The sequence below is a fragment of the Stegostoma tigrinum genome, chromosome 40 (genome assembly GCF_030684315.1).
Source record: "Stegostoma tigrinum isolate sSteTig4 chromosome 40, sSteTig4.hap1, whole genome shotgun sequence".
In the NCBI taxonomy this organism is placed as follows: Eukaryota; Metazoa; Chordata; class Chondrichthyes; order Orectolobiformes; family Stegostomatidae; genus Stegostoma; species Stegostoma tigrinum.
Genome location: NC_081393.1, coordinates 11,428,497 through 11,449,880, shown reverse-complemented (window position 1 = coordinate 11,449,880; position 21,384 = coordinate 11,428,497). Strand labels below are relative to the sequence as shown.

The 21,384-nt window shown below is 43.0% G+C and overlaps 1 protein-coding gene across 40 annotated transcripts in view; it reads right to left on the bottom strand.

The window, feature by feature from the left end:
• LOC125448018 (calcium/calmodulin-dependent protein kinase type II subunit beta) overlaps positions 1 to 21,384 on the bottom strand; it is a 246,823-nt gene that overhangs the window by 78,647 nt on the left and 146,792 nt on the right. For 21 of the 40 annotated variants that reach the window (XM_048522902.2, XM_048522903.2, XM_048522909.2 and 18 more), the window contains 4 exons: positions 20,570 to 20,692; positions 20,079 to 20,162; positions 7,075 to 7,117; positions 2,087 to 2,185 (listed from right to left, as the gene is read on the bottom strand). In XM_048522902.2, the coding sequence (XP_048378859.2) occupies positions 2,087 to 2,185; positions 7,075 to 7,117; positions 20,079 to 20,162; positions 20,570 to 20,692 (349 nt within the window). The remainder of the gene's footprint in view (positions 1 to 2,086; positions 2,186 to 7,074; positions 7,118 to 20,078; positions 20,163 to 20,569; positions 20,693 to 21,384) is intronic. The other 19 variants (XM_048522904.2, XM_048522905.2, XM_048522907.2 and 16 more) reach the window with 2 other exon arrangements.

Sequence of the window (21,384 nt, the reverse complement as noted above, 5' to 3'; positions counted from 1 at the left end):
TTCATACCATCTATCCACCAACACACATGCAACTCATCCCAATACCATGAGAATAATGTGATAAGAAGAAATAATCTTGCAACACACAGTAAAACAGAGCAAGCAAGCCCCGTTTTCGCATGCATATGGCTTTTTCTTTTTGGCATGCAGCATTCACTTTTCAAAAGTGCAAGTACAGCCGCTGACAATTCAAAGCAACAAGATCACAAAGTCAGTGAGGTGCAAACTCGCCTTTTCCCTCACCATATAAACTGACTTCTCTCTCTTCTCCTTGTGTCCCTCTCCCTCCCCCATCTCACTTAGCTAGGAGTTTGAGCTTATTTTGGCCAGATGTTTCATCAGGAAAGCTGCCTCAGGGGCTTTCTAACCCAAAGCTGAAACTCAAACTAGCCCACTGCAATTCTTACTTGAATCAGTTAAGGATAAACAAACCCAGTTTAATTTTTTCATAGTTCTCCCTCAACCAAGCAACAATTGGCAATTCTGAAATCAGAGTGCTTTTGTGGCCTCTGGATGAACTGATATTGGGTAAGAGTACACTGCTGAAAGGATAACAAATTACTTAATTCTTATACTTCAGGAATGTTGAAGTTTTTTCTGGATTTGAAATCTGACTTATTGTTTCAGTGAAATGATCTTAGTGGTCACAAAAATATTATCATTCACACAATTGGTCACGTTTGATACTTTATGAAAGTTGATTTAGAGCTCAGTCTTTGACTACAACTGTGTGACTTCCCTGGGACAAAAAAAATTCTCTTCACACTACACTGACACTATACTATCCTCCCCAAGATGGACAATTGCTGCTAATGTCCCACTGTCTGACCAAATATGTCCTCTCTTACCTTCCAAAGGGCACAAATCTCATATCCCTAAGTACTGTCTAAATGTGATGCCACAAGGCATGTAATGCCCAGGTCTGTTTCTCAATGCCTGTACTGGAGGAGACAGCTGGGATCACATGAAGGACCCAGGTTCACCATTCATCTGTCATGAACAAATCCATGGCAGCACCTCAATCATTGTTCTACCCGAGCTCAGACTATTTGGTGGAGGCAAGATTTCGAGCCAGCAAAGATGTGTGGGAGGAGGCAGGCTTTCTAGATTAAATGTACTCATCCAGAATCTAATGGCGCATTTCACAGTATCCTTCTGATTGGATGCCCACTCTGTTAAGGTTCAGCCAGGAGTTGGACAGACAGTATTGCAAACAGATAAAATTCACCTACATCTGTATCATCTAGACAAGACCTTCTGTACCCATTATTCTTTGAGTAACTGGCTTGGAGGTTTGTTCCCAAAACACCATTTGTCAAGGCCAAACATTCTTGTTCAACTTTTTCAATCATCAGGCTGCAAACGCAAAAATAAACTGAAGACACAAAACTCACTTTTCAATTATAGAAACCCAGACTTGACCTGCCTCTGGCTACAGCAACAGCGCTAACAACAGCATACATAAAACACTGCACAGTTGTGCGAGACAGAGGCGTACGAAATAGACTGCACCAAACAAAAACAGACACTGAAAGGGCCAATCAGGGTCAAAAACATGGAAACCAAACCGACTACAGCAAGTGGACATTGCAATCCAGGCTCTATTGCACACAAGACAACCGTTTCAACAGTTCAGTTTTGAAATTGTCCATTAAGGCACCAATTCAATGGAATTGGCATAAACAAGTTAACCAACAAGAACCTGCTGGCTTTTCAAGTTCAAACTTTGTGGCAGTACCTTTGGATGGAGTATTGATTTACTGGGATCGACATGAGCTACTCAGAAGAACTACTGATTATACATTAATGGCTTGGCTCAAGTTAGCTTTTACAAGCATCTCAAAGGCTGACTCCAAGGATTACCTCATTCATAAATTAGTTTCCTTCAAATTGGTGCCTACTGGGTCAAATGCCTTGAATGGAACTTCATGATCTCATTTCTGATATTCAAGAAAATTCACCCGAAGCTTCTCCCTGCTACCCAGCCAGTTAAAATTGGATTGAAATATCCAGACAACAAACACACAAGGTAGGATACGTTCACAAGTTAAGAAAGCAGAGCATTAGTTCTGAGCATGCCCTCCACCTGCAGTGTCCGCCCGCACACGTCTACCTTGTTCAACGAGACCAACAGTCGCGCTGGCGGCAGCTGTCATTGTAGCTGGCGCAGTGGTCTGTCTGCCCACTGTTGACAGGAATAAAAAGAAAGCAAGCAAAATCAGGAAAACACACACAGCACTGCTTGACCACACACCCAATTAACTCGAGGTGGCAAACTGCACTGCATATCAATAGGAACTCCTCTTGAATCCTGTTGTGCATCTGCAGTCAGTGGAGATCTTTTCTTAGCAAAGAATCAGAATTTGCCACCACCTTCGACCACTGCACCTGGAATGATATGCATGCAGAAATGGTTCAGGCTAGATTCATTTGCACCTGATCAAAGGATTTCTCAAACTCAGGCCACAGGGTTTGAGTGATTTGAAATCAACCACCTAAGTATATTAAGCCAGGCACCAACTGCGAAAGAGCTTAAGTCTTAAGTGAACACGCAGACGTCTACCAGCTACAAAATCCCATGAAGTGCATACATGGATCAAATTGTACTAACTTAAAATCAAATGACTGTAATCTGTTTTGCGAAGTGTTCTATTTCTTGCTTTCACTGCCCATCATTGGAGGTTATTCGATTCCTTTCTCAAAAACCATCCATTCCCACAAAGAAACAGTTTCTGAAAGTTTATCATTCTCCCTCACAACTTAAACAAAAATGTCAATAAATGGATTGAAACCAAGTGTTACACTGAAGTAAGAAGTTCTTCTCATTGTTAGTTAAACATATCAAAATTCCAAATGACTTGCCCAGCAAGTACCATCCTTGAGATCTGAAAAGTCTTCCTTGCCTATTTTTCTGGGTGGTGAGGACTTCATATTCTGGGCTTCAGGTAATGGGAGCATAATTGGTAATTGGACACATGATTTGAGGCCTGGGGAATAACAGACTCAAGTTCAAACCCTAATGTTGATTCAGTGAATGAAAGAGGTATGCAATAACAAGTGGTTATCAATGATGAAGACCATGTCGTTAAAAATCTGCTTCAGTGACAACCTTTCCAAAAAAAAGCTTGCCAGTAACATCTGATCTGGCTTATATGTGATTCCAAATCCACAGAAATGTGAATGATTCCTAATGTGATGCAATTCCCAATGAACCTCCAAATAGCCTTATAAGCCACTCAATTATTTCAAGGTTGCTCAACCATCACAGGAATGGCACCATGACTGCAGTGGGTCCAGTAGATGGAAAACTAATTCAAGGGAATTTACAAATGTAATTTACCAGTTTTAAAAAAAACTTGTATCCGTGGCTGTGACCTCCAGTGCACACAGTTTGACGTGAACCAGATAATAAGCTTCACAAACAATCATAAGTTATTTCAAAGCACAGGAGAACCTCTGGAATTCCTTCTTTACCCTGGATTGGAGGGTAGAAGAGGGAGCTTCTGACAACATACCAGGGCAGCCCAGCTGTGAGGAGTACACAATAGACTTATGAGTCAATAATGAAAGGAAATAACAGAGTGAAAGATAAACTACCAGCATTGCACAAAGATGAGACATGAATTCTGCTCTATATGATTTCTAACCAAAGGGAGCATTGACTCAAATAGACATTGACTGGGTGCCATCAACGATAGCAGTTATGCATAGGCAATAAATGCTGGTGCTAGCGAGTTTTGAGAAGATTTGTAGCTCAGGTTGAGGTTCTGGATGTGAGTTTGCTCGCAGAGCTGGAAGGTTAGTTTTCAGACGTTTTGTCACCATTCTAGGTAACATCAGTGAGCCTCCGATGAAGCGCTGGTGTTATGTCCCGCTTTCTACTTGTCTGTTTAGGCTTCCTTGGGTTGGTGATGTCATTTCCTGTACTTTTTCTCAGAGGATGGTAGATTGGCTCCAAATCTACCATCCTCTGAGAAAAAGAACAGGAAATGACATCACCAATGCAGGAAATGACATCACCAACCCAAGGAAACCTAAACAGATAAATAGAAAGCGGGACATAACACCAGCGCTTCACCGGAGGCTCACTGATGATGTTACCTAGAATGGTGACGAAACGTCTGAAAACTAACCTTCCAGCTCAGCGAGCAAACTTACATCCAGAATAAATGTTGGTCTTGCCACATCTCATAAATGAAGTAGAAAAAATGGCTGTAACTGAATTATTTCTGGTACTTGTCTCTCACACACACACACTAGCTAATAGGATGATCTGAGGTAAAAATGGAGTAAAAGAATAAGTTTTCGGTGAATAATGAAGAGAAAGGTGAAAGGATTTGGCTTTGTGAAGGTATTTGTATGACAGGCAATGTATTTTGCTTTGAATATGAACAAACCGCCAAACCACAGCAAAGGAAACAAGGTGAACTCTGGCTGTTGGAACAAGATGAATCGACTGCCGCATTTCTACTGAATAGGTTTGATTGCTTTAGCTGTGCAAAAATGACTGATGTCTATACTGCACTGTTTTACAATCTCAGGTCAGTTTAAAGGGTGTGGCTGTGAAACATAAAAGGGAGGTGTTAGATACTACACAATCAGTAATATCATGGATGCTTACACTTTTGTAGCTGACTTCAAATCTACAAACATTTATTTTCAACAAGTCAAGTTGCGCACAACAGACCAGGTGCAGAGATCTATTTTACTCTCTCAGTTAGGCAACAAGCACTTAACAAGTGTGCGAACAGCCAAGGAAAAATCCAATAGCTTACTTTCAAAGAAGGTGAAAAACAAATTGAACTGCTGGAAGCACTTGGTGAAAAATGCTTCACGTTACTGGAAGCAATTAGAAAATTAAAGAATCGGTATGCAAGTAGTTTGTGACATTCTGAGGTATCGCACAGTTTAAAACAGTGTCTTATCAAGTAAAACTATATACTTCACTAAGGGTGTAAAGTGAGATGAAAAAGGCATGAAGCAAAATGTGTACACTAATATGGCAGATATAAACTAGGACTACAGTGATCCAAGGTTTCTGATTTAGAGGTATTAATATGATTTTTCTCGAATGTGGATTTCAAATGAGTGGCATATGGGTGCCAATTGACCTTTGTGAAGGGATTTAAAAATAAATCGGTCAGTCTTTCCAAAACCACGATTTTAACCAGGTATGTGTCAGAGTAGATGACTGAAGGCTTCTTGGAGTGTTTCATGACTTTGTGGGGACTTTTGACAGGACAAAGATCATGTTAAAAGATATGAGCTTGCTTCTGGGTTTAGAATAAATCAAGCACTAATTTCAATTTAATAAAGCCCAGGGACTGGAAAAGCTTTTCAGCGATTCAAAGAACACTTGTGTGGAATGAGTCACCAGTAGAGTGTCTCCTCGAAAAAAGGACATTGTTCAGACTAATAAAGGAATGAACTACTGCAGGCAAAGAGTGATGTTTGTGCAACTTACAGACCAGGAACATTTGCTAAAAAATAAAACCTCATTTGTTATTGAAAGCTGAAAATGTCAGAGCTCTCATTTGAATGAAAATTCAAGCAAAGGACTTCACAGCTTACAGGACAGGAAGTGAAGAAAAAGCAGTTAAGTCAAACTTTCAAATTTAAATGAAAGGGAAATAATTTTTGCTTGAATAACTGTATAATGATGGTTCTGGGAAGCAGATAGCATAATACATCCTTGTATGCTTGAAATTCTTTCAAACTGTTGAGATATGTTTGGATAACATGACTGCTTTATTTCATTTTTATTTCTTTTGTGTAACTGATATTTGTTTTATTGTTCAAATCAAATCTCCAGCTGAGTGTGTTTGTTTCAGTGAAAAATAATCATTTTGCCTTCAAACAAAAGGAAAATTTTATCTGTCAAAGCAGATTTCATTCTGCAATCTGACTTATCCAGCACTATCAGCAGCCAGGGACATAACAGGACATAAACACACCTTCTCTAGGCTGCTGAATATCAATCACTTGGGTCTGAATACCCACCCACCTCCTTTGCATACCTCACATACTCTACTTCCATGTGCACCTAACCCAGTGTCCCTTCTCAAACTTTGTTTCTCACTTCCTGGTCACTGGTGCGCCTGTGGCCAAAGCAATTCTTCCATAATTTGCAGACTTTTCAGCAATCCAAAGCCAATTCTCAGGAAATCCCTCCTGAAACTTCTCCACCTCTCTCTCCTTCACATTTATTTATCAAATAAAGGGTGGACTCAACAAGGTTCCATGATGAGGATATTATACAAACTACAGATGGACTTCATGGATTTGAGAAGGACAAGAGGTGATTTGGTTGAGATCTTCACAATGCTCAAAGGAACTGATAGGAAGTCAGAGAGAAACTCTTCAGAGTGTCTCAGAATGTGGATAGAGTCGAGCAGTTAGAGAGACAAACTTTACAGGTATTACAGGGAGAATAAAATGAGTTGGCATAGTTTAAGAACAAGAGATCACCTTTTTAAGACAGGGATGAGGAGAATATTTTTCAATGTTGCTGTCATGTGCAATATTCTTTTCTGTGGAAACTACATTTTCGTGTTGATTCAAGGCTCAGTTACTTACATTTTTCACAGGAGGAAATCGAGGAGTCAGGCAAGGCACAAAAGTAAGTGAGCTTGAGGCCACAACCATCTCATCCATTATCTTAATCAGTACTGGAGCAGTTTCCAATTTCCCATGACCCAAAACTTTTAGTACATTCAATGCAACCAGCTTTAGTTTCCATTTTGCCTGTTTCTGTGTTCTTGTAGTTTCTGTCACATGTGACTACTTCTCACTGGGTGATCACAGGCAGCTATTTTTTACCTCCCATAAAAACAAATTGCTTGGCATGTTGTGGAGAGTATAAATGAACGAAACCCCTCTCAAATTTTTCTGCTGCTTGTTTTGTAATCAAGCTTGATATGCAAACCACTATGATAAATCTGGTCGAATGCAGAGATGATGGCACATGTATAGATTGCCTGCTATTCATGTCTACTTCAGAATTTTCAAGTGACATCTCACCAGGGGATTAATGAGGGAATTATTTTCAAAACAAAGGATTTCAATTAAACCTACCTGAGAAGTTTCGTGTTGCTAACATAGTGGTGAGGATGGCACCCTGGATGGGATAGAAGGAAAATATCAGCCAATGGATTCAACTTAAATATCATATTGCCATAGTTTACAAGCACTATTCACAAATGCAGTTTCCCAAGTGTTTCAGAAACAATTAAGAATTTTTAAGATGCAGCCAGTGTTTAATGCAGAAGTCAATTGGTCCACACCAAGCTCTCACAAACAGCAGGATGGTATGTGTCCAGATCTCGCGTTTTACTCAAGGCACTAGTCAATGTGCCCTGCTGTTCTACGTATAGTGCATTAGAGGGGGTAACAAAGGCCTTAAGTTCTCTTCTGAAAGACAGTACATCCGTAAGACATGGGAGCAGAAGTAGGCCATTTGGCCCATTGTATCTTCATTCAGTAAGATCATGGCTGATGTGAAAATCGTCAACTTCACTTTGCTGTTTTTCCTGATAACCCTTGAATCTCCTGCTGATTAAAAATCTGTCTCCAACACAGCCTTGAATAATTTAGATGACCCAGACTTGTCAGCTCTCAGCGGTAAAGAGTTCTGTAGATTCTCTACCCTCAGCGAAGAAATTCCTTCTCAACTCCGACTTAAATGTGCAATCTTTCACTGAGATGATGCCCTCTAACACTAGTCTCTTTCAGAAGGGAAAAGTACCTCTCAGCATTTAAGACCCTGCCATGCCTCAAAGTACCATACATGTTCCAGCAAGATCGCCTCTTATTTTTCTAAACTCCAATGAGTAAAGGCCCAACTTCTACTCCTGATCAGAAATCTCTCCAGATCCAGAATCAACCCCAGTGAACCTCTGGACTGTCTCCAATGCCAGACTGTCGCTCCTTCGATAAGCAAACAAAAACTATTCACAATATTCTAAGTACGGTCTGCCAAGTGCCTTGTACAATTTCAGGAAGAGGTACTCATTTTGGTACTCCATTTCTTTAAATAAAGGCAAACGTTCCATCTGACTTTGCTTTTACCTGCTGAACTTGGATGGCAGCTTGTGAAAAGAACCTCAAAGGGACTTCAACTCCATCGGTGCTGCTGCTTTCTACAGTTTCTCTCCATTTAAGTAATATTCAGCTTTTTTATTCTTCATGCCCAAGTGCAGAAACACACATTTTCCCACACTACATTCCACATCGCAAGTTTTTCCCAAGAAACTTAACTGGTCTGTATCCCTCTGCAGACTCTTCACATCATTCTCACAACTTGCCATTTTCTGTGTCACCTACAAACTTGGCTACTGCACATTCACTTGACTCAAAGTCATTATTATATATTGTAAAGAATTGTGAGCCTAGCGCTGATCCCTGCAGCACTTCACTGCTTACAGGGTGTCATCCTGAAAATGTCCCACTAATCACAACCCTCTATCTTATCTTAGTGAGCAGTCTACTTCCTGCAAATATCTGCATTAGCTTTTAAGAGGTCAAAAAGATACAGAAGTGGAGAAATTTAGAGAGGGAATTGCAGAGCTGAGGGCCAAGCGCAGCTGAAGGCACAATTAAAATCAATAATGCGCAACTGTCTTTTCTGCTAATCACCCTTCCCAGTCTAGTCCAGCCATTTTAGCCTCAGTCCAGTGTAATTACCCTTAATAAAGTTTAGTACAGTTGCTTCCATGGAAGTCACAAAACGAATGCTAAATTCGACCACGTTATGGCCACTGTTTTCCAAAGGATCTTTTACCTTGGCATCATTTATTAAGCCTGCTTCATTACATATTACTTGATCTGATTCCTGGTTGGATCCACCACATACTCTTGTGTGTCAAAAACTGTCCCTAATCAACTCGATGAATTCCTCATGGGTACCTCTGTCAAGATGATTTTCCCAATCTACATGAAGATTTAAGGCACCCAAGATGAATATACAGTCCTGCCTTTCTTACATGACACTGTAATCTCATTTTTTTGTCTGAGCTACAGTGAGGGTGCAACTACTTGTGCAAGTAGTCTGTCTTCTCCCCTTTGTCATTTCTTAACTCCACCCAAACAGATACTACATCTTCCATTCACAAAGCATTTCTTGTCATTGTATTTATTCCATCTTGTACTGACAAATCTACCTGCAATTTGGCTTGCTTTCCTCATTATCCTTTTGAAAAGATAGTTAGCCATGAATATTTACTGCCCAACTTTGTTCTCCTCATAACCACGGTTCTATAACCATTTCTGTTAACTTCTATTCATGCTATTAATGCATCTACTTTGCTCTGAATGCCACTCACATTTAAATAGCCATTAATTCTGCCTTTACGTGATTCTCACCACCACCCCCACCGATCCATTTTGTTGCTGTTTGTTTATATTTAAACAGTCTGCCCCTTCCTGCACCACCCTGGGGATCACAAATGAAACTGGTCCACTTCAATGAAAATACTGCTTTCGATGTATTCACTCTGCATCACCTTGGTGTCCAGTAAACACCACGTTTCAGCCCTAACAGTGCAGTATTTCCCTAGTAATGTATCCAACTATCAGCCTGGATTGTGTGCTCACAAGTCTGGAAGGAGGCTTAATCTTCAGACTCAAGAGATGCAAGTTGTTTCCCACTAGCAGCTAGAGCTGACTCCAACTTGGGCGTGGAATGAGCAATGAGACAGATATGTCAGTTCTGATTAAAAGTGGTTAGCTCTTCAGCAATGGCCTTTTAGGACGTGCAATTTAAATTATGTTCACTCTTGTGATTTCTCTCTTAAATAAACAAACCATGCAGCTAGAAAATAGCAAACAGAGTAACATCCGTGGTTGGTAATAAAGTGTGAAGCTGGACGAACACAGCAGGCCAAGCAGCATCTCAGGTGCACAAAAGCTGACGTTTCGGGCCTAGACCCTTCATCAGAGAGCTCTCTGATGAAGGGTCTAGGCCCTAAACGTCAGCTTTTGTGCTCCTGAGATGCTGCTTGGCCTGCTATGTTCATCCAGTTTCACACTTTATTATCTTGGATTCTCCAGCATCTGCAGTTCCCATCATCTCTGATACAACATCCCTGCTTGGACTCTCTGTTGAACCAGGGTTGATCCCCTGGTTTGATGGGAATGGTTGAGGGGGGGGTATGCCGGGCCATGAGGTTACAGTTTGTGCTGGAGTACAATTCTGCTGCTGTTGATGGACCACAGTGCCCCGCAGATGCCCAGTCTTGAGTTGCTAGATCTTTTCAGAGTCAGTTCCATTTAGTGCAGAGATATCGCCACATAACACAATGGAGGGTATTTTCATTGTCAAGACAAGACTCTGTCTCCAGAAGGACTGCACAGTGATGCTTCTTACCAATATGGTTATACATTTGTCACACCAATACACTTTCAGCTGTCAGATTGATAAGGATGAGGTGCTCTATGTCTTTCCCTCTGGTTGGTTTCCTCACCACCTGCTGCAGACCCAGTCTCACAGCTATGTCCTTTAGCTCGATCAGTCACGCTGTTGCCTACTCACAGTTGGTGGTACACATTGAAATCTCCCACCCAATGTACAGTTTGAGCCCTTGCTAGCCTCAGTGCTTCCTCCAAGTGTTGTTCAACATGGAGGAGTCTTGATTCATCAGCTAAGGGAAGATGGTACATGGTAACCAGCAGGAGCCTTCCTACCCATGTTTAACCTGAAGTTGTCTGGCTTCATGGGATCCAGAGTCAATGTTGTGAGGACTCTCAGGGCAACTTACTCCTGACTGTATGGCACTGTGCCACCACCTCTGCTGGGTCTGTCCTGCCATTGGGACAGAACATTTCCATGGTGGTGTCTGGGACATTGTCTGTAAGGCATGATTCGTTGAGTATGGCTATGTCAGGCTCTTGCTTGACGAATCTGGGACACAGCTCTCCAAATTTTGGCACTAGCCCTCAGATGTTCCTAAGGAGGACTCTGACGCATTGACAGGGCTGATCCTGTCACTGTTTATGCTGTGAAATTATCTTGTGCAATGCTGATGTTTTGGCAAGACTTGGAGGTCTGATTTCAGATGGCCCCATAACTTTAGTACTATACCAAGGAGGGAGCCACCAACAGCAGCTGAATTGTACTGCAGCACAATATGCAAACTCATAGCCCAGCATATTCCCCACACAAACATTACCAACAAGCCAGGGGATCAACCCTGGTTCAATGGAAAGCTCAGGAGGGCATGCCAGGAGCAGCATCAGGCATGCCTGAAGATGAGGTATCAACCCGGTGAAGCCACCAAACAGGACTACTTGCACACCAAACAGCAAAAGCAGCGAGTGACGGACAGAGCTAAGTGATCCCAGAACCAACAGATCAGATCTAAGTTCTGCAGTCCTGCCGCATGCAGTCATGAATGGAGGTGGAGAATTAAACAACTCACTGGAGGAGGAGGCTCCACAAATATCCCCATCCTCAATGATGGAAAAGCCCAGCACAGCAAGGCAAAAGCTAAGGCTGAAGCATTCGCAGCCATCTTCAGCCAAAAGTGCTGGGCGGATGGTCCTACTCGGCCTCCTCAAATGGTCCCCAGCTTTAAAGACTCATCTTCAGCCAATTCGATTCATTCCACGTAATATCCAGAAACTGGATACTGCAAAGGCTACCGGCGCCGTCAATATTCCGGCAATAGTACTGAAGACTTGAGCTCCAGAAATTGTCGCTTTCCTAGACAAGCTCTTCCTACAGTGACAACATTGGCATCTACCCGACAAATGGAAAATTGCCCAGGTATGTCCTGCACATAAAAGGCTGGACAAATCCAACCCAGTCAATTACTGCCCCATAACTCTATTCTCAATCATCAGTGCAGAGACGGAGGGTATCATCAACTGCACTTGCTTTGGGTTCCACCAGGGTGACTCTTCTCCTGACCTCATTACAGCCTTGGTTCAAGCATGGAGAAGTCACCCTTCAAGCCACTCATCAGCCTGAAATGGAAATATATCACCATTCCTTCACTGTCACTGAGTCAAAATCCTGGAATTGGCTCCCTTTCTGAATTGTGGGTCAACTGCATATAGACAGCAGTGGTTCAAGAAGGTAGCTCACCATGAACGGCAACTGGTAACCAGCAATGATTGCTGGCCCAGCCAGTGACGCCCATGTTCCTTCGATGCTGATTAAAAAAACAAGAAAATTCAGATGCACAACATCCTTGTACAGATATACAAAGGAACTGGACAAATCTTTTATTTCTTTCATGTGACTCATGCTAATGAGTTTGTATCTTTGAAAAATATTTTTGGCATTTTGTCAAATTCTATGAAATGTATAACTTTCAAAAATCAACTCACGTAGGACTTTCTGGGATTTACCCCAAATTGTAATCTTTGATTTTTGTGCTGAACTTCTGCAATTCAACTTCACTGATCTATTTTTAGTCTGAGCTCTCAGGGTGATACTTTGAATTGTAGTCAGACAGCCATGTGATTTCACTCTGGACTCACTGGCAGCACTCTCACCTTCCAGTCACAAGTCTCATTCCAGAGATTGTGCGACATAATCTAGTTTTACACTCCCATGCCAAACTTTGCAAATGCTCTACTGTCAAAACAATCAGCTTTTTGAGAACTTCTCTGAAGAACGCATTGTTAACCCTTGTAATGGACACTAAACATCCCATGGTCATATCTGATGTTGAGAATTCAGTTTCCTCAGGTACAATTTCAAATATTTATTCCTCAAATAAGATCAACGAAACAGATTATCTTCTCACTTATATCATTGCTGTTTGTGAAAGCTTGAGTAAACATGTTGTCACAATGAATTCAGAAGCGGTGCAATGGCTGTAAAGCATAGGGAATAACCTTAGCATTTGAAAAATGCTGTCCAAGTGTCAGCTTTCCCTTTTCAGTCCTGGTGCACAATGGTACAGTGTTTCAGTCATCTGTATTTTTGTTCAGTCAAATGTAATTTACCAACAACTCGTCAACTCAATTTTCCAAGTGCCAAAAACGAACTGTTACTTTAGCTACACCTGCTTGGCTTCACCATGATTTTTCTTGGTAATGGAAACTGTTACTCTGGGTTGGTAAAACAAGCTCAGAATTCATCATAACTTTCTTACTTTGACCTTATTTTCTGGGTATGCTTCACTATTTGTTGTTGAATGCATAACTTTGCTCTCTCAGGTTGGACAATTCGTTGTGAACATTCAATGTATGTCCACATATAGAAATATACGTGTGAGGAGGCAGCCTCTCAGCCCCCTGAACCTGCTCTGCCATTCAAGACCTTTGTGACTGGAATATTCCACGTTGTAGCCGACAGCTGATATCCTTTCAGTTCCTTGAGCCTCAACAGTTTGTCTAGCTCTTACTTAAAAGTAGTCACAGACTTGAATTCAAGATAATAAAGTGTGAAGCTGGATGAACACAGCAGGCCAAGCAGCATCTCAGGAGCACAAAAGCTGACATTTCCGGCCTAGACCCTTCATCAGAGAGGGGGATGGGGTGAGGGTTCTGGAATAAGTAGGGAGAGAGGGGGAGGCGGACCGAAGATGGAGAGAAAAGAAGATAGGTGGAGAGGAGAGTATAGGTGGGGAGGTAGCCCAGCTCTTCCCCTCCCCCAACTGCATCCCCAAACCAGCCCAGCCTGTCTCTGCCTCCCTAACCTGTTCTTCCTCTCACCCATCCCTTCCTCCCACCCCAAGCCGCACCTCCATCTCCTACCTACTAACCTCATCCCACCTCCTTGACCTGTCTGTATTCGCTGGACTGACCTATCCCCTCCCTACCTCCCCACCTATACTCTCCTCTCCACCTATCTTCTTTTCTCTTTGGTCCGCCTCCCCCTCTCTCCCTATTTATTCCAGTTCCCTCTCCCCATCCCCCTCTCTGATGAAGGGTCTAGGCCCGAAACGTCAGCTTTTGTGCTCCTGAGATGCTGCTTGGCCTGCTGTGTTCATCCAGCTTCACACTTCATTATCTTGGATTCTCCAGCATCTGCAGTTCCCATTATCTCTATCACAGACTCTACTTCCACTGCCTTTTGAGGAAGAGGCTGAGAAAGACTCTGAGAAACCCTCAGAGCAGAAAACCCTAACTCTGGATTGTTCCACAAGCAGGAACATCTTTTTACACACCCATCCCATCAAAATCCCTTGATATTTTACCGGTTTCAATCAAGTCACCTCTTCATAATCCCAGGAAATTCACTTTGCATGGCTTCCAATGCAAAATGTATCCTTCAGTAACAAGACCAATAGCAAGATGCTTCCTTAAATAACAAGATCAATATGAAACCGTAAGAAATAGGAACAGGAGTAGGCTAGTCAGCCCCTTGAGCTTGCTCTGGCATTCAACAGGATCATGACTGATATGACATTCCTCATAAGATAATAAAATGTGAGGCTGGATGAACACAGCAGGCCAAGCAGCATCTCAGGAGCACAAAAGCTGACGTTTCGGGCCTGGACCCTTCATCAGAGAGGGGGATGGGGGGAGGGAACTGGAATAAATAGGGAGAGAGGGGGAGGCGGACCGAAGATGGAGAGTAAAGAAGATAGGTGGAGAGGGTGTAGGTGGGGAGGTAGGGAGGGGATAGGTCAGTCCAGGGAAGACGGACAGGTCAAGGAGGTGGGATGAGGTTAGTAGGTAGCTGGGGGTGCGGCTTGGGGTGGGAGGAAGGGATGGGTGAGAGGAAGAACCGGTTAGGGAGGCAGAGACAGGTTGGACTGGTTTTGGGATGCAGTGGGTGGGGGGGAAGAGCTGGGCTGGTTGTGTGGTGCAGTGGGGGGAGGGGATGAACTGGGCTGGTTTAGGGATGCAGTGGGGGAAGGGGAGATTTTGAAACTGGTGAAGTCCACATTGATACCATATGGCTGCAGGGTTCCCAGGCGGAATATGAGTTGCTGTTCCTGCAACCTTCGGGTGGCATCATTGTGGCAGTGCAGGAGGCCCATGATGGACATGTCATCAAGAGAATGGGAGGGGGAGTGGAAATGGTTTGCGACTGGGAGGTGCAGTTGTTTGTTGCGAACTGAGCGGAGGTGTTCTGCAAAGCGGTCCCCAAGCCTCCGCTTGGTTTCCCCAATGTAGAGAAAGCCGCACCGGGTACAGTGGATGCAGTGTCGCACCGGGTACACAGTTCGCAACAAACAACTGCACCTCCCAGTCGCAAACCATTTCCACTCCCCCTCCCATTCTCTTGATGACATGTCCATCATGGGCCTCCTGCACTGCCACAATGATGCCACCCGAAGGTTGCAGGAACAGCAACTCATATTCCGCCTGGGAACCCTGCAGCCATATGGTATCAATGTGGACTTCACCAGTTTCAAAATCTCCCCTTCCCCCACTGCATCCCTAAACCAGCCCAGTTCATCCCCTCCCCCCACTGCACCACACAACCAGCCCAGCTCTTCCCCCCCACCCACTGCATCCCAAAACCAGTCCAACCTGTCTCTGCCTCCCTAACCGGTTCTTCCTCTCACCCATCCCTTCCTCCCACCCCAAGCCGCACCCCCAGCTACCTACTAACCTCATCCCACCTCCTTGACCTGTCCGTCTTCCCTGGACTGACCTATCCCCTCCCTACCTCCCCACCTACACCCTCTCCACCTATCTTCTTTACTCTCCATCTTCGGTCCGCCTCCCCCTCTCTCCCTATTTATTCCAGTTCCCTCCCCCCATCCCCCTCTCTGATGAAGGGTCCAGGCCCGAAACGTCAGCTTTTGTGCTCCTGAGATGCTGCTTGGCCTGCTGTGTTCATCCAGCCTCACATTTTATTATCTTGGAATCTCCAGCATCTGCAGTTCCCATTATCTATGACATTCCTCATGTCTACTTTGCTGTCCCTTCTCTATAACACCTGGTTTCATAGAACATAGAACATTACAGCACAGTACAGGCCCTTCGGCCCTTGATGTTGTGCCGACCTGTCATACCGATCTCAAGCCCATCTAACCTATACTATTCCATGTACATCCATATGCTTATCCAATGACGACTTAAATGTGCCTAAAGTTGGTGAATCAACTACCATTGCAGGCAAAGCGTTCCATTCCCTTACTACTCTCCGAGTAAAGAAACTACCTCTGACATCTGTCCTATATCTTTCATTCCTCAATTTAAAGCTATGCCCCCTCGTGCTTGCCGTCACCATCCTAGGAAAAAGGCTCACCCTATCCACCCTATCTAACCCTCTGATTATTTTATATGTTTCAATTAAGTCACCTCTCAACCTTCTTCTTTCTAATGAAAACAGCCTCAAGTCCCTCAGCCTTTCCTCGTAAGACCTTCCCTCCATACCAGGCAACATCCTAGTAAATCTCCTCTGCACCCTTTCCAAAGCTTCCACATCCTTCTTATAATGCGGTGACCAGAACTGTACACAATACTCCAAGTGCGGCCGCACCAGAATTTTGTACAGCTGCAGCATAACCTCTTGGATCTGGAACTCGATCCCTCTATTAATAAGAGCTAAAACACTGTATGCCTTCTTAACAGCCCTGTCAACCTCGGTGGCAACATTCAAGGATCTGTGTACACGGACACCGAGATCTCTCTGCTCATCTACACTATCAAGAATCTTACCATTAGCCCAGTACTTTGCCTTCTGGTTACTCCTACCAAAGTGCATCACCTCACACTTGTCTGCATTAAACTCCATTTGCCACCTCTCGGTCCAGCTCTGCAGCTTATCTATGTCTCTCTGCAACCTACAGCATCCTTCATCACGATCCACAACTCCAACGACCATAGTGTCATCTGCAAACTTACTAACCCATCCTTCTACGCCCTCATCCAGGTCATTTATAAAAATGACAAACAACAGTGGACCCAACACTAACCCTTGCGGGACACCACTAGTAACTGGTCTCCAGGATGAACATTTCCCATCAACTACCACCCTCTGTCTTCTTTCAGCAAGCCAATTTCCGATCCAAACTGCTATATCTCCCACAATTCCATTCCTCCGCATTTTGTACAATAGCCTACTGTGGGGAACCTTATCGAACGCCTTGCTGAAATCCATATACACTACATCAACCGGTTTACTCTCATCTACCTGTTTGGTCACCTTCTCAAAGAACTCAATAAGGTTTATGAGGCACGAACTTCCCTTCACAAAACCGTGCTGACTATCCCTATAATCAATTTATTCTTTTCTAGATGATTATAAATCCTATCTGTTTTAACCTTTTCCAACACTTTACCAACAACTGAGGTAAGGTTCACTGGTCTATAATTACCAGGGTTGTCTCTACTCCCCTTCTTGAACAGGGGAACCACATTTGCTATCCTCCAGTCGTCTGGCACTATTCCTGTAGACAATGATGAGTTAAAGATCAATGCCAAAGGCTCGGCAATCTCCTCCCTGGCTTCCCAGAGGATCCGAGGATAAATCCCATCCGGCCCAGGGGACTTATCTATCTTCACCCTCTGTAGGATTTCTAATACCTCTTCCTTGTGAAACTCAATCCCACCTAGTCTAGTAGCCTGTATCTCAGTATTCTCCTTGGCAACATTGTCGTTTTCTAGAGTGAATACTGTCGAGAAATACTCATTAAGTGCTTCCCCTATCTCCTCTGAATCCACACACAACTTACCACTACTATCCTTGATTGGCCTAATCTTACTTTCGTCATTCTTTTATTCCTTAAATACCTGTAGAAAGCCTTAGGGTTTACCCTGATCCTATCCGCCAACAACTTCTCATGTCTCCTCCTGGCTCTTCTGAGCTCTCTCTTTAGGTCTTTCCTGGCTACCTCGTAGCTCTCAAGCGCCCTAACTGAGCTTTCACATCTCATCCGAACATAAGCCTTCTTCTTCCTCTTGACCAGAGATTCCACTTCCTTGGTAAACCACGGCTCCCGCGCTCTACAGCTTCCTCCCTGCCTGACAGGTACATACTTATCTAGGACACACAGGAGCTTTTCCTTGAATAAGTTCCACATTTCTAATGTGCCCATCCCCTGCAGTTTCCTTTCCTATCCTATGCTCCCTAAATATTGCCTAATCTCATTGTAATTGCCTTTCCACCAGCTATAACTCTTGCTCAGTGGTATACACCTATCCCTTTCCATCACTAAAGTAAACATAACAGAATTGTGATCGCTATCACCAAAGTGCTCACCTACTTCCAAATCTAACACCTGGCCGGGCTCATTACCCAGTACCAAATCTAATGTGGCTTCGCCCCTTGTTGGCCTATCTACATACTGTGTCAGGAAGCCCTCCTGCACACACTGGACAAAAACTGACCCATCTATAGTACTCGATCTATAGTGTTCCCAGTCAATATTTGGAAAGTTGAAGTCCCCCATGACAACTACCCTGTCTCTCTCACTCCTATCGAGAATCATCTTTGCTATCCTTTCCTCTACATCTCTGGAACTATTCGGAAGCCTATAGAAAACTCGCAACAAGGTGACCTCTCCTTTCCTGTTTCTAACCTCAGCCCATACTACCTCAGTTGACGAGACCCAAACATCCTTTCTGCAACTGTAATACTGTCCTTGACCAACAATGCCACACCTCACCCCATGTTACCATCTTCTCTGTTCTTACTGAAACATCTAAATCCTGGAACCTGCAACGACCATTCCTGCACCTGCTCTATCCATGTCTCCGAAATGGCCACAACATTTCCCTACTAATCAAGTTCTTTCTCTCTAAGCCTTAAACATACATGAAGACTCTGCCCCCACAGGTCTCTGTACCAAGGAGTTCGAAATACTCTCAACTGCCAGAGAAGAAATACCTTCTTATGTCAGACTTCAATGGCACTCCCTTATTCTGAGACTATGCCCCTGGTCCAAGACTCTCCCACGAGAGGAAATATCCTCTCAAGTCCCTTAAGAATCCTACCTGGTTCAATGAGATCACAGTACTTGTCTTTACACAACAAACCAAATATATATTGTCCTTAGTGCCTTGTATTATGCAAACATAACTCCCTACTTTTGCATTCAATTTCCTTTCACTAATTTCATGCTCTTAGACTTGCAAATCCCTCTGTCTGTCAGGACCTTCCAACCTCTCATTATTTTGAAGATCAGCTTCTTAATTATTCTTTCTGATAAGATGGGCAATTTCACATTTTCCCCACATTAAAGTACAGTTGCCAGATCTCCGCAAAACTATCCATATCTCTTTTCTGAAGAAGGGTCCTGATGTAAAACGGCAGCTTTCCTGCTCCTCTGATGCTGCCCAGTTGCACCTTTCCACCTCCATACTATGTTATCTCTGACTCCAGCATGTGCAGCTCTTGCTACCTCCATATATCATTGGAGCCTTGTTATACGCTTTTCACAATGTACTTTTCTGTCTAGCTTTTGTCATTAGCAAATTTAGCAACCACAACTTTGGTCCCTTCATTCAAGTTCATTCATGTAATGTGTAAAAAGGTTAGGCCTAAGCACTGCTCTCCAATGGGATTTGAGTGGAGTGGACAACAGCGTAACTTACAGCTGTTTTAACTAACGGTGAGAATTTGTGGTGCTCCATTTCCGAGAACTAGAATCACAATTTCAGGGGTGATCACAACAACAAAATGCTGCAGATGCCTGAAAACTGAAACAAAATACAAAAACGCTCAAGATATTCAGCAGGCCAGCCAGTATTTGTGGAGTGTAAAATCAAGTTGTAACTTCAGGTCAATTCCCTTTTTTTCAGTAGAATAACCTGCTGATTATTCCCAACATTTTGTGCAGCTCATTTTTTTAATTCACTGTTGAATGAGTGTCACCCAAGTGGATTGGGAGGCTTCTGAAAGACAATATTCTGGACTTAAAGGGTTCAAGCTCTAGTGAGCAGATGTCCGCTCTGAGGTTTTTTGCCCCTCATGTCGGTGATTTGATACAAACATTCAAATTTCAAAACAGACTCCAGGGTTTCATGAAGGTAACCTCATGGCTAAGTGAACGGATCAATCATGTGGTCTGAAAACTGTATACTATGCCAAGTCTGAACACTTTGAAATCTGCGACCATCAATGTCATTGCACCAACAAATTCACAAATAGGAATACAAAATACCCTCACTGAAGTTGAAAATGTGACACAGCCCCTAGAAACTGATTGAAATGAAGAATTTCTCACCTTGAGTTTTCGTCTGGCATTGAATTTCTTCAAACATTCCACAGTTTCTTGGCGGTGCATCATAGACGCAACAGTGGATCGTTGCTGAAAGCATACAAAAAATTTAGTTTCACTGATGGAACTCATCTTTCAAATCACTTTTTGTAAACATTTTTCCCCATTCATTCCCCAGCCCATAAAAAACAGAGATGGTCTCAGAACAGTTTCTTCATTAACATGCTTGTGAAGTAAACTGGGTATCATCATAACAGAGCAGTTCAACTCTTTTGTGTCCCTTTCAATCTGAGTCACTTGATCTCATTTCAAGATTGACGGGTTACATCCAGACGACCCACATGAGAAGTACAGACGGGAGGACACGTGGGTAGACTAAAATCTACCGCTCCCCTCAATGACAATCCTGACGTGTCGAGTCCGTCCAACTTTCTTTTCTAGATACAAAGATGAGGGTTGCATTCACTCCTGAACAATGCCACTAAGTGAACACTTACACAGACCCAGGGGTGTTTCAGTGCTTCAGTGGCAGTAATACGTTTGGCAGGGTTAATTGTCAGCATCTGGTTGATGAGATTCTTGGCCTCTGGAGTAACTGTATCCCATTCAGGGGAAGGAAACTAAGAGATAACAGAAAAACAGAGGTAAAGACTAAGCTTTCTCAGAAATGGTGTGTTTTTTACAAGATCATAACATCTTATTTCTTTTCATATTTGTTTGCTTTACTTGTATTCAGCGGAGGTAGGAGTTTTGCTCCTTTGATCGGCAGAGAGTACAGTTCAATTTCTCGTTCAAAACAACTTGGTTATCAAATATTTTCAAGAATTGCATCAAGTCCCATTCAGTTCTCTGTTGGGTGTTCAACACTTTGTTGAGCAATATCTCAATTTCAAAATGCTCAAGCTTGTTTCAATGTTTTTCCATGGCTTTTCCATTCCCAATGTCTGCAATTTCTTACAGACCCACACCCTAAAAGATATTTTCACTTTTTGAACTCTGATCAATATGTCTGTGCATCCACAATTCTAATCACTCAACCAATATCTGCTATGCCATCAGATGCCAAGGTTCCAGACAAAGAAGTCCCGCTGCCCGTCGAAAACCTCTCCACGTCCCTTTCTTCATTCATACAGGAATATTCTTTCAAGTTTGAAAGGTTTTTGGTCATCTTCCCTCAAGTCTGTAAATCGACTCAGTGTCATATTTTGTTTGATTCTTAAGAAGTGCATTTGGACATCTCAATGTTTTAACAGTGCAAAATAAACAGCAGTTATTATAATTATCAATACCAAAATAAATCAATCTACCATAA